The following is a 12,494-nucleotide window of genomic DNA, read 5'->3' as shown; positions in this document are numbered from 1 at the left end:
GGAAACACCTTTGCTATGAGACTTGAAATTAAGCTAAGGGTCTGAATAGTTCTCTAAATAAGGTGTGTTTATTTTTATAAATTTGAAAACATTTCTAAAAACCTGTTTTCGCTTTGTCATTATGGGGTATTGTGTGTAGATTGCTGAGAAAACAATAGTTCATCAATTTTAGAATAAGGCTGTAATGTAACGAAATGTGGAAAAAGTCAAGCGGTCTGAATACTTTCCCAAGGACCCTGGCCTGTATAGATTTCAATTCAGTTTGGTAAGCACTGGAAGTATGAATGTAATTTTTTAAAATCTATTTATATTTTTTCCAGGTGATCAACCCTATATGTGAAGAAGTTCTGCAATTTAAATGTATAAAGTAAATGTATATAGTTCCCGTTAGGCTATAAGATCAACTCCTAAAGTTAACCCCTAAAGCTCTCTGTAACAGCCATACCTTTCCATGCTGTAATATTGCCATAAGAACAGTGAGAAAGTGTAGGCCTATGTTCTCGTGAAATATCTGTTGCAAAAAATTGGAAAAAGACACCCACATTAAATTACCATCTTTAATATCTATTCAGAAAAGGAGAAAGAATATCATATTTTATCAACAACAGTCCCCTCTAGTGTTAGAGAAATATACATACAGTATGTACTAAACCTATAACCATATAGTAATAAAGAAGCAGCTCTTACTATCCTAGGTGTGCCATAAGGTGTAGGGTGAAGTGGCCCCTAGACACTGATCTTGGGTCAGTTTTGCATTTCCCCCACTAATCGTTGAGGTTAGGATTGGGGGAAGGGAAGTTGAACCTAGATCTGTACCTTAGGGGTAACCCGGAGCTGAGTCATAACCTCACATAAAATAAATTGCATTGTATTATCTCAGAAAAAAATAAAATAAAATCTGATGTCTTTAGCAAAGCTATCTGTGATATGTAATGTCTACACAGGCACACTGCATGCATTTCAATTTGTACATAAAAGTGGTATTTCAAACAGTGAAAATGGTACATGGACAGAAAATATGTATTTACATGGAAAAGTGGCATAATATATCCAGCCATTTGGCACTGAAACAGTAAGAAATATGGTAAATTGTGTGGTCAAACCGAGTGCTACAATATAGAGAACATCTGTAGAAAAATCCTCACGTAAATAGTCAAGGCACATTCGTGGTCGATTTGCCACGGCTCTTTAGAGAAAATACTTTTTTTTGCAAAGCTGATGAACATACAATGTAAAACCAAAGAGCTCAATAAAAAGTGCAACTCCAGTAAACTATGCTTCCTAAAACACTAATTACATTGTCTAATAGCTGCCCTTTCAAATCACTTCCGGGGCCTCATAAGTCATGCAAAATTCAAAGGTTGATCATGATAAAAAAAAAAAAATTTAAAACATTGCACATCCCAACACCACCCTCAAACCAACACCATGCGTATTCCTATTGCAGCAGACCACATCTAAACACACACAGTACAGTCAAGTACTTGAGTGTCGATCACTAATGCATGAATAGTGCTGTAGCCCTGTACTCCCGTCATTCAGCGTGGTAGTGCGTGAACTGCCACTTCTGGTAGGGACTGGTAGGCGCACACTTCTTCAGCTGCATGCTGTTACCCAGAGCCCCAGCCTCAAGACACAAACGCTTGGGAGCAAGCTCCGTAACGAGGTGCTCCATCTGAACAAAGACAACACAGGGAAATAGTACAGTAAGCACCACAATGTACATAATGTTAACTTTCATTCAGCAAAGGAACACTGCTTCTACCTCGCTCTCCAACCAAGGTGTCGTGAATTGAGGTGCAAGCGCTGACGAAGGCTAAGGGCCAAAAAGCGATGGTTTTAACAATAAAAAAAAGCTATTTAAATCAACATACACTATCCTCCAAGAGTTGCTGAATTTCCTCTTCACTTCCACCTTCAAGCAGACTGTACATATTCTGTATGCTAGTAGTTGACAGCTTGGCATAAGAATAACAAATCATCGTCACAAAAATCGATATTCCGAGAACTCTAGTAGAGGAGGAAAAGGCCCACTCTAAAGCGAACCTACCAGAGCAGAGGAGGAGGCCTTGTGGAGCCAGCGTAGCTGTGGCTTGGTGTTGTTGCACGGCTGCAGAGCCAGGCTGCTACCTTTGTCCTGAGTAGTGAGACAGACATCTTTCTGGCGAACGTGCCTCATCCAGGTGTAATTGAAGTGCTGACTCTGAGGTTTAGGGAAAGAGGGGATTGTTAAGATGTGTCCCAAATGGCACCATTACCTATATAGTGCACTGCTTTTGACCGGGACCCATAGGATAGTGCAATATCTAGGGAATATGGTGCAATTTGGGATGCAGCCTTAGTGTCAGACATACAGTATCAGTCAAAAGTTTGGAGACACCTACTCATTCAAGGGTTTTTCTTTATTTTTTACACTGTAGAATAATAGCGAAGACATCAAAACTATGAAACACATGGAATCATGTAATAACCAAAAGTGTTAAACAAATCCAAATATATTTTATTTCAGATTCTTCAGCGTAGTCACCCTTTGCCTTGATGACAGCGTCGCACACTCTTGGCATTCTCTCAACCAGCTTCATGAGGAATGTTTTTGTGTGCAAACCTAGTGGCCAACTACAAGAAACGTCTGACCTCTGATTGCCAACAAGGGTTTTGCCACCAAGTACTAAGTCATGTTTTGCAGAGGGGTCAAATACTTATTTCCCTCATTAAAATGCAAATCAAATTATAATTTTTTTTACATGTGTTTTTCTGGATATTTTTGTTGTTATTCTGTCTCTCACTGTTCAAATTATAGACCATTACAATTATAGACTGATCCTTCCTTTATCAGTGGGCAAACGTACAAAATCAGCAGGGGATCAAATACTTTTTCCCCCCCACTGTACTTTGAAGAATGTAAAATATATTTGTTTAACACTTTTTTGGATAGTATATGATTCCATATGTCTTCACTATTATTCTACAATGTAGAAAATAGTAAAAATAAAGAAACCCTTGAATGAGTTTGTGTTCAAACGTTTGACTGGTAGTGTATAATTAGGTTTCATGATAACTATGGGGTTTTCAATGCCGGTTGGGTGTGTGTTGAACTCAACAGGGATTCCATAGTGGGTTATAGTCAGCTTTTCACTTCAAATGGGGAAGTTAGGTGTATTTACCAGCTTGCTGAGATCACATATCTCAAAGGCAAGGGAGCCTTTCTGCAGAGCGAGGCATTTTCTTACTCCACGATTGAAAACCTACCAAAGGAGGATCACATGTATAACATTTCATGACAATGCATAGAGCCGTCATAACAGTAGTTTACATAGGTAGTGTCACTGCACTATTGACAGTAGAAAAGCTTCTCCTTTCTTTCCATTCTGCGCCTTCAACAAATCCTGACAGAACTGTCACAATACAATCACTTTTTGTTCAGATAAGAGGACAATTGACATCTGTGTTGCAGAGGCATTGAGAGCAGACAAGCAATACATCTCCCGCTCAGAAAAAAAGTACAATTGTCTGTCAGCATCGAGATGAGGGATAAGTTAACGGAAAAATAAGAGTAACAATTGTTTGCCAGAAAAAGAGCACCAATGCAATATATTCTAAGATAAACAGCCTAAAAGCTAAAACTGGATTCCTACTAATTCAGTAAAGACGATGATTGTGTTTCAAATAAAGTTATAAACCACAGGAATAAACTACATAAGGGTTGAGCATCTGGAAAAGAGCTATACATTTCAAATCAATTATTTTTATTAGAAAAAGTACACCTACTAGCCCCTCAGCTTTGACCAGTGGAGCGACCATGTCTGGGTACACATTATCCAGGTACCATTTGAAGCTCTTGCACTTGAGCTTCTTCCGGAGCTCGATCTGGTCTGTGAGGTTGCCGATGTCGATGACACTCCTATCCAGCAGATGGTAGTATCCATGGCCGTAGAACAGGTCCTTGTACTCATCCAGCCACACCTCTGCCACCCTGGCCAGGTTACGCTCGACCGTCTTCTGCCTGTCCTTGGGGAACTTGTATGGGTTGGCGCCTCGGAAAATGTGGCCCACTCTGGAACATGGGATGATCTCGATCTCACCTCCACACATCCAAATCTGCAAAAATCAACACAAGTAGGACGTGATCAGAACATTTGATCGAAGTCCCACACGGCACCCTATTGCTCATCGGGCTCTGGTCAAAAGTAGTGCACTACATAGGGTATAGGGTGCCATTTAAGAGGTGGCCTTGATCATGAGCTGAGTTAAGTGTGTAATCCTGGAACAGGTTGAAGAATGCACTATTTGCAGGTTTGTTAATCTCTAATAAAAAAAGAGAGAAAGAAAATGAGTCACTGACCTTAAAAGAGATCTCCATGTTCTCTCCGCCCCATACGTCCAAGCCAGGATCATAAGAGCCCAGTTCATAGAAGTACTTCTTATCGATGGAGAAAAGTCCTCCTGCCATGACGGGACACCTGAGAAACAAAGTACACAGTCATACACAAGGGAGGGACTAACCTGAACTTATGCAATAAGTACCATTATTTTCGTTGCGAAACGTTTTCCGTTGATATTTCCTGGAGATTGTATTACTCACTTTAATCACAAAACACAACATTCCTCCTTGGTCTTATTAACTTAGAGTAATTAGTCAGATCTTGGCCCTGTTGGAATACTTCCATCCTGCAGCCTTCCTTCCTCCTTTCCTTTAAGTAATCGCTGATCTCAACTGGTTGGATTGGTGAAAGTAATAGGTTGGCGTAAACTAGCATTGACCTATCCAATCATGTATAGATCGATGATTAACTGAAAGAAACAAGGAACAAAGGATGAATTTCCGAAGTATTGGAAGAGGGCCCAATACTATGCACTTGAACTAATCCGCAACTGTTACTACACAACAAATTCTCCAGTGTTAAATCAACACTAGCTAGGTTTCATGCAAATATTCCCAAAAATGTGCATAAAAACAATATGCTCATTTTAGACCAGAGACACGTTGCTATCAAATTGACTTGCAGATAAAAAGGCTGTGCGTGATGGCGTAGTGCACATTAAAATACATCTTGCGGTTAAAATTCCCCATGTACCGAATTAAAAAAAATAAAAATATGGTTGGCTATAGCGCACGTATAGCCCACATGAGGGAGATTATTATGGACAAAAGAGCCAGATTCATTTTATTTCTCAAAAGGTAGGCAAGTGTCGATCATCATGTCACCACAATAAGACCCTCAATATTTATTGGAAAGGAGCATCAAGCTCATCCCCTTGCACTGTTCATCATAGTTTATTTAATCTGTAGTTTAATAAATTGCATGATTTCCCAATGAGTCATAGTGGGAGGACCACACAACATCGTCATCACATGACTCCATGTTTACTTCAATATTATAACAATATTTGCACATAAAACCGTCTCCACCGACATCTCCCATCATTCATTTTACAAATACATAAAGAGCCCACCTTGTCTAGCGCATTTCATTTTTTCAACATTTGGAAAATTTACCCAAAAATGTTGTTTCCATCAGGCCTGTCATGACATTTTTTTATCCATCATGTACTTTACATACATAAAAAGTTTAGATGGAAACCTGGTTAGTGACAGTGTTAAGTTTGCAGAGTTGCAACAAAAAAAAAAGCTATATCTCAGACTGGCCAATAAAAAGAAAAGATTAAGATGGGCAAAAGAACACAGACACTGGACAGAGGAACTCTGCCTCGAAGGCCAGCATCCCAGAGTCACCTCTTCACTGTTGACGTTGAGACGGATGTTTGCGGGTACCATTTAATGAAGCTGCCAGTTGAGGACTTGTGAGTCGTCTGTTTCTCAAACGAGTCACTCTAATGTACATGTCCTCTTGCTCAGTTGTGCACCGGGGCCTCCCACTCCTCTTTCTATTTTGGTTAGAGCCAGTTTGCACTGTTCTGTGAATGGAGTAGTACACAGTGTTGTATGAGATCCTCAGTTTCTTGGCAATTTCTGCATGGAATAGCCTTCGTATCTCAGAACAAAAATAGTTTCAGATGAAAGGTCTTTGTTTCTGGCCATTTTGAGCCTGTAATCGAACTCACAAATGCTGATGCTCCAGATACTCAACTAGTATAAAGAAGGCCAGTTTTATTGCTTCTTTAAATCAGCACAACAGTTTTCAGCTGTGCTAACATAATTGCAAAAAGGGTTTTCTAATGATCAATTAGCCTTTTAAAATGATCAACTTGGATTAGCTAACACAATGTGCCATAGGATCACAGAAGTGATGGTTGCTGATAATGGTTCTCTGTACGCCTATGTAGATATTCCATAATTAAAAAATAAAGTTTCCAGCTACAATAGTCATTTACAACATTAACAATGTCTATACTGTATTTCTGATCAATTTGATGTTATTTTAAATGAGAGAAAAGGAAAAAAAAAAAAAGGGCTTTTCTTTCAAAAACAACATTTCTAAGTGACCCCAAACTTTTGAACGGTAGTGTATATTCCGGACTATGACATCGCTCGTTCTGATATTTTTTTTCTTTTTACTTTTTGGATTATGTGCGAATTAGGCACAAGAGGGAAAGCTCTGTCTAGTTTAGTGAAAGCGAGAGTAACTTGGTGAGTGAGAGGGGGTGAAAGATAAAGGGAGGGAGCACTGTTGGAGCTAGAAACATATCTGCCTATGTGACCAATAAACTTAGATTTTTTTAATTAGTCAGTTTTCAGTCCTGTGGACTTCACCAAGTGAGTTCCTACTGTAGGCGAATGTTGTCATAAAAATGTAACTGTTTATGACAATACATTACATATATCATAACCCACTGGGCATAGACGTCAATTCAACTTCAATTCCATGTTGGTTCAATGTAATTTCATTGAAATGACGTGGAAACAACATTGAGTCAACCAGTGTGTGCCCAGTGGGAATTACTTACTTTGATAGCCAAGTTTTACCGTAACAGTGGTGTTAGGAACCTCCTGCTTACAGGCCACAACATGCCAGCAAATCACATTATGCTGGCTTGCAGAGTGATGTGTAATTCTCACTCTTAGAGTTAATTTAACCCCTGAATCAACACTAGAAATGCTACACTGAAGAAAAATAAACACTAGCCAATTTGCTGTGTATGTAAACATACAGTAATGAGGGATGTAATGAAATCCAGAACTACCTGAAGGGATCTGAAGCCTTCATGTGATTCTTCTTAATGACGTCCTCTGATAACCTGCGCCACCAAAACACCAAGGGCCATTTGAATACCCCTCTTTGGAAGTTGTCAACCAACTCATAGCTGTAAACAGAATATCATGAAACAAGTATTACATTACTGGATTAACAATGCGTGAGGGAATGAAATGCACGAAACTCAAGATAACTCCGATGAATCACATATATCAACAACATCCAGTAAACAGAATGTTGCATCAAACCTGGCTGCATTAAAATAAGTTGATACAACTCTGGTCGCCGGGGTTACTTTTTACAGCAATATATACAGGTAAGTCCAACATGAACCCTAGAAGTCAGAAGTCCGTTGACCCAAATATTCAGAAAATGTATCAGATGGATAGCTGTGAATCTACATCATTAGAAAAAATTTGGATTTGTAGGTAACACACAAAGCTTCCATTGCTGCAATGTTATCACACATTTTGCAACTCTAGGGACAAGGTCAGCTAAGTAAGCAGTGTCCGAGCCAGAACGGCCCAGTCTAGGTAAATAAAGAGACATAGTGCCCCAAGATGATACTGACAGACCAAATTTGGGGGTCTAACTCCTAGACAATAAGGTTGAACAATAACTCTGAAATTAGAACTGGGACGATAAACCAAAATGTAACACCAACCGAAACACTCACTTCTTGAGAAAATATTACTGATAATTACGATAAAGTAACCTACACTAGAGAAATGTGAAGTTTGAAATGAAATAAGTACGCTAATATGGGCGATTACTAACAGAACAATTGATAGCTACAACTTTTAAAGTAGTAGTAGTTTTAAGTGTAAAGTAAAAAAACAAGCAACTGATGCATATTAATGTTAGATATTTATCGTTCAATTTATTGTGATATGAATTTTTTCCATGTCGCCCAGCTCTAATAAGGGGCGTCCCAAATGGTATCCTAGTCCTTACATAATGCACTACTTTTGACCTGGGCCCATAGTGCAAATTTATACAAAATAAATAACAGATATACCTTATCTACATACACTACCGGTCAAATGTTTTAGAACACCTACTCGTTCAAGGGTTTCTCTTTATTTTTACTATTTTCTAAATTGTAGAATAATAGTGAAGAATTCAAAACTATGAAATAACACTTATCAAGCCAAAGGGTGGCTATATATAAAATATATTTATTTGTTTAACAGTTTTTGGGTTACTACATGATTCCATGTGTTATTTCATAGTTTTGATGTCTTCACTATTATTCTACAATTTAGAAAGTAGTAAAAATGAAAGAAAAACCCTTGAATGAGTAGGTGTTCTAAAACTTTTGACCGGTAGTGTAAGTATTCAGACCCTTTTCTAAGAGACTCGAAAATGAGCTCAGGTGCATCTTGTTTCCATTGATCATCCTTGAGATTGAAGCCCACCTGTGGTAAATTCAATTGATTGGACATGATTTGGAAAGGCACACACACCCGTCTATATAAAGTCAAATGCGTCTGAATACTTTCCAAATGGACAGTATATAGGAAACGTGCCATTTGAGACGCAAGCATTTAGTATTATGGTAATGATACATTACCTCATGTCCTTGTCACGGATGACGTCGATGACTGGGCAGGCCACTTTCCTCCTGTCCATGTACACCCTCTCCAGCAGAGGTTCCAACCAGCCCACGTTGCATTCAATATGCGAGTCAAGAAAAGTCAAAACGTCACCTGAAGGGAAAGGCAAACAAACCACTGAAGACAAACAAACCCACAGGGACGGTTGACTGCCTCATGTACGGAAGGACAAGACTGAGATTTCTTTCGCATAGAATATTTTTGTTTAAACAGCATACAATGTAAGCGAGAGTGGTCATATGATATAGCAGGATGTGGTTGGTTACCTTTGGCAATGGTGGCTCCTGCCAGTCTAGCTCGGATCAGGCCCTGCCTCTCCTTCAGACGGACGATCCGCACTTTGGGAAACTGGGACATGTACACATCCAGGTGGTCCTTGAGATATTCTGAAAGAGTGGATGAGAGCGAGTGTGATTAGGGCCCTGAGTTTATTCTGACTGTGACCTGCCCAAGAAAAACTCCAGGCCCTATTTATAAAGCTATCGTTGCTGTCTGAAGATCTCCAAATCTGTAACTTTACAGTATATTGCAAAAGAAATGCCATATTTTACCATCAGGAATATACATTTACAAAACTTCATTAGCTAGTTTGAATACATTTTCTTGGTCCTAGAGTCATGAAATTGTCTTCAGTTGGGCCCAGAATTTCCCTGGACACATCACATGGCTGGGAAAAACTCTGAACCCATCTTGTACTGTTTACCAGGAAAGCTCCTCCCCTCTCTTACCTTTGGTACTAAAGTCATCCACCAGGATGATCTCTTTGAGAAGGTGTGGTGGAGAGCGATTGAGGACACTGTGGACGGACCGGAGCAAAGTGGACCATACCTCATCCACAAAGCAGAAGATCACACTGGTGGTGGGCAAGTCATCATGGACCACACTCTCTGAACACCTGGAAAACAACACAGTAACAAGAGAGGTTACCTAATGCCAACTGTACTATATGAGTGTCTGTATGAGGAATACAAGTGTGGGAATACGTGAGTATCCATGACGTGGTCAAGGCCATATTGTGACTCACGTATGAGGTCTGGTGTCTGGGATGGCTCGGTCCACAGGGATCTGGTCACTCAGGTACACGTTGAAATGGCCTTCATTCCACCGGTTCCTCACCTCCTGCTCTTTGTCACTGGGCACCGTGGCTGCTTTCCCAAATTGCCCAATTGCATTGGCATCTCTGGGGGCTTGGGTCATGTCTAATGCCAGCACTTTGTGGACGCCTGTGTTTCGAACATCTGTGGAGTTTGTGGGAACTCCTGGTTGGAGTTTAAACTTTGCTCTGGGAAGTAAGGTCTCCTTTAAGGCATAAGGCTTACCTTTATCAACAGCATTGATCCGTTTGTCCTTAATATTGACAACCACCTCTTTTCCTTTCAGTACATACTTTTTGACAGATTTAACTGTGCGGTCCACGGCAACTTTGTATTTTATAAAGCTTTCTTCTATGCCAGGCTCCACTGGATCTAAGACTCTCTCATTTGTCTTTGGGTCCATATTTGCGTTGGCTTTTTGCACTATGCCTATATTTTCCTCTGCTTTCTCCGTCTTTTTTGAGGTCAACGTTTCAACATGTTTTCCTTCATGAACACCAGGTGGCACTTTGGTGAAGTTCGAGAGCACTGCCACTTTCTTATCCTCCGTCTTAATCATATTTAGTACCAAGTCCACTGCCTTTTTTGACAGGTCTTTGACAGGCAGAGGATCTTTGACAGGCGTTTTCGTATTCAAAGGCACACTCAACTGCCCTGTGACATGATTCAATGTTTCGATTTGGTTAGGCTTAAAAATGACATAATTTCCTTGTTCTGACTTTGGTTGGGCATCCCCCCCTTGTTGCTCATGTGAATTTACTTTGTCCTTCAACTGCGGGGCCTTTTTGGCAGCAGGTCCTCGCTTTCTGCCCACTTCAAGGACTTTCTTTTCATTCTGGAGTGGACCTTTATTACCTGCCTGGTCCAGGTCTAAGTCGAACTGTGTACCTTCCGTGGCCTGCTGTATGACAGTCAGCCTTTCCTTCACTACGCTTTCTTTCAGAAGTTGGCTGTTAACATCATTCATTGACAGGAAAAGTGCTACCATATCAAACAGTAGCCAAATGACAGATGCAATGAAAACAAACGCAAGTGCCCTCCCACTACCCATAAAGTATTTCCTTGTTGCCTTCATTTTAGTACGTCTAGATATACTAGGTCACAGTATCTTATTAATGCATGCGCAAGTCATACTTTGGGGTAGTTTTAGTAGGCTATTGCCTGCGTGGCATTCCACGCGGAGAAGATTGTTTTGGCCAAACAACGGTTGGAATCTTCTGGTAGAATTCGTTGAACTATTGTGAATTTTGTAGCGAAAACACAAACGCAACAATGTATCAATAACACTTACCCCCACGTTTACTTCCCCGAATGGTACAGTGTATATCACAAGTATCCATGCGCTTGCCCACTATTATGGAAGTACACAGGCAATTATCTTGCAACTTGCTGTTAACTTACTTGCCCTCACCTGTCTTTGAATGAGAAAGGAAAGGCTCATACTCCCTTGAGGAGAATGCAAAACCACAGACATCCAATGTAGTTCTTTGACACATTTGCCACTGTTCTGTCGTGGCGGTAGCGCCCATCAACGACATATTTCAACTTTGAGGGCACCCACAGTGATTGGATAGATAGCTTCATTTTAAAGCAACCCGTTTTAGGGCACACCGAAAGGTGGCGTGGGAGTGGGTGTTTCCCGTTTAATGTCAACAAAAGAAGGCATGATGCGTCGCACAGTAAGTGTAGGCCTAAACAAAAACGGATTATTTAGGATGTTTTTCTTTCCCCCGACAGGTTTTTGGTCAGTAATGGACCTTTTGCACGTCCGTTTTTTTTCAACTTTCAAATTATAGCAACGTGTGATGTGTCAATATGGTGATCATTGGGTAAAACAAGCACAACTGGAGTAACCAGTACAGGTGTGTCGCTTACTTTTGTGTCTGCAATGCATACATTCACAATTGAAGTAAAACTTTCAACTGAGTGTTTGTCACTCACTGACTCACTGACTCGCGCGCACACACACACACCAAAGCGTCATAAAAGCTGTATTGCAATAGCCATTAGGCAGTGATTAAGAGCGGAAACAACAGGTTTTCACTTCATCAGCAGTCATCTCTTGGGAGCCCTATTGGCTCCATCCAGACCATTAAGTGCCTCCCAACACTTAGAGAGAGAGAGAGAGAGAGAGGCAGGCAGCGGGGTGGATGTTGTGTTGTCTCTCCTGGTGGCTGCCCTTAGCCACAGTACATGGGCTTTCATTAGTGGCTTGGCTAAATGATTGGCCTCAGGAAAGCCCTGAAGCCTCACAATGCATGTGTCAGTTTATATATCCTATTCATTTGACAAGTTATTCATGTATTCATTATCATTTATCTATTATGGCACCCACAAACATGCAGTGATTATTGAATGGATAGATCCGCTTTTTGGTTGAAGGTGAATGAATATACGTCCTACGTTGTGTTATAGGGATAGGTACTGAATTCTCAATACGCTGTATATTGTCCTTGTTTACTGGTAGCCATTTTTCTTTTGAAATTGCGAGGGATTATGCAAAAAAAAAACATTACTGACAATTGAAGCTCTTAATTTGACACTGGCATGTGTAAAATGGACAACATGTAGTTGTATGATATCTTTAGAACATGCTAATCAGACCTTGGAATTAAAATGACAACATTTGG

General features: G+C 40.2%; 1 protein-coding gene across 2 annotated transcripts; it reads right to left on the bottom strand.

Moving 5' to 3' along the window:
• Positions 1 to 543: 543 nt before the first annotated feature.
• Positions 544 to 11,479, bottom strand: LOC106586169 (polypeptide N-acetylgalactosaminyltransferase 5). 2 transcript variants are annotated; one of them, XM_014173104.2, is made up of 10 exons: positions 9,795 to 11,477; positions 9,499 to 9,665; positions 9,037 to 9,156; positions 8,728 to 8,863; positions 7,144 to 7,263; positions 4,343 to 4,460; positions 3,769 to 4,098; positions 3,165 to 3,245; positions 2,051 to 2,203; positions 544 to 1,675 (listed from the first exon to the last, which is right to left on the bottom strand). In XM_014173104.2, the coding sequence occupies exons 1-10, from the start codon at positions 10,937 to 10,939 to the stop codon at positions 1,535 to 1,537; spliced, it is 2,511 nt and encodes an 836-aa protein (XP_014028579.2). In that variant the 5' UTR covers positions 10,940 to 11,477; the 3' UTR covers positions 544 to 1,534. The 2 variants fall into 2 exon arrangements, with proteins under 2 accessions (XP_014028579.2, XP_045563654.1); XM_045707698.1 differs by lacking the exon at positions 544 to 1,675 and adding an exon at positions 1,712 to 1,958 and having other exon boundaries at positions 9,795 to 11,479.
• Positions 11,480 to 12,494: the final 1,015 nt, after the last annotated feature.

The sequence above is a fragment of the Salmo salar genome, chromosome ssa25, assembly GCF_905237065.1.
Source record: "Salmo salar chromosome ssa25, Ssal_v3.1, whole genome shotgun sequence".
NCBI classification, from domain to species: Eukaryota; Metazoa; Chordata; class Actinopteri; order Salmoniformes; family Salmonidae; genus Salmo; species Salmo salar.
This window is presented reverse-complemented; position numbering and strand designations above follow the sequence as displayed.

Bases quoted from the DNA above. Each gene is read 5' to 3' on its own strand.
- LOC106586169 (XM_014173104.2), bottom strand. From the start codon at position 10,939: ATGAAGGCAACAAGGAAATACTTTATGGGTAGTGGGAGGGCACTTGCG. The intron at 4,461-7,143 runs GTAGTTCTGGAT...TTTGTTTCTCAG, and splicing joins AAGGCTTCAGATCCCTTCAG to GTGTCCCGTCATGGCAGGAG. The intron at 3,246-3,768 runs GTAGGTGTACTT...CTCCTTTGGTAG, and splicing joins TGGTCAAAGCTGAGGGGCTA to GTTTTCAATCGTGGAGTAAG.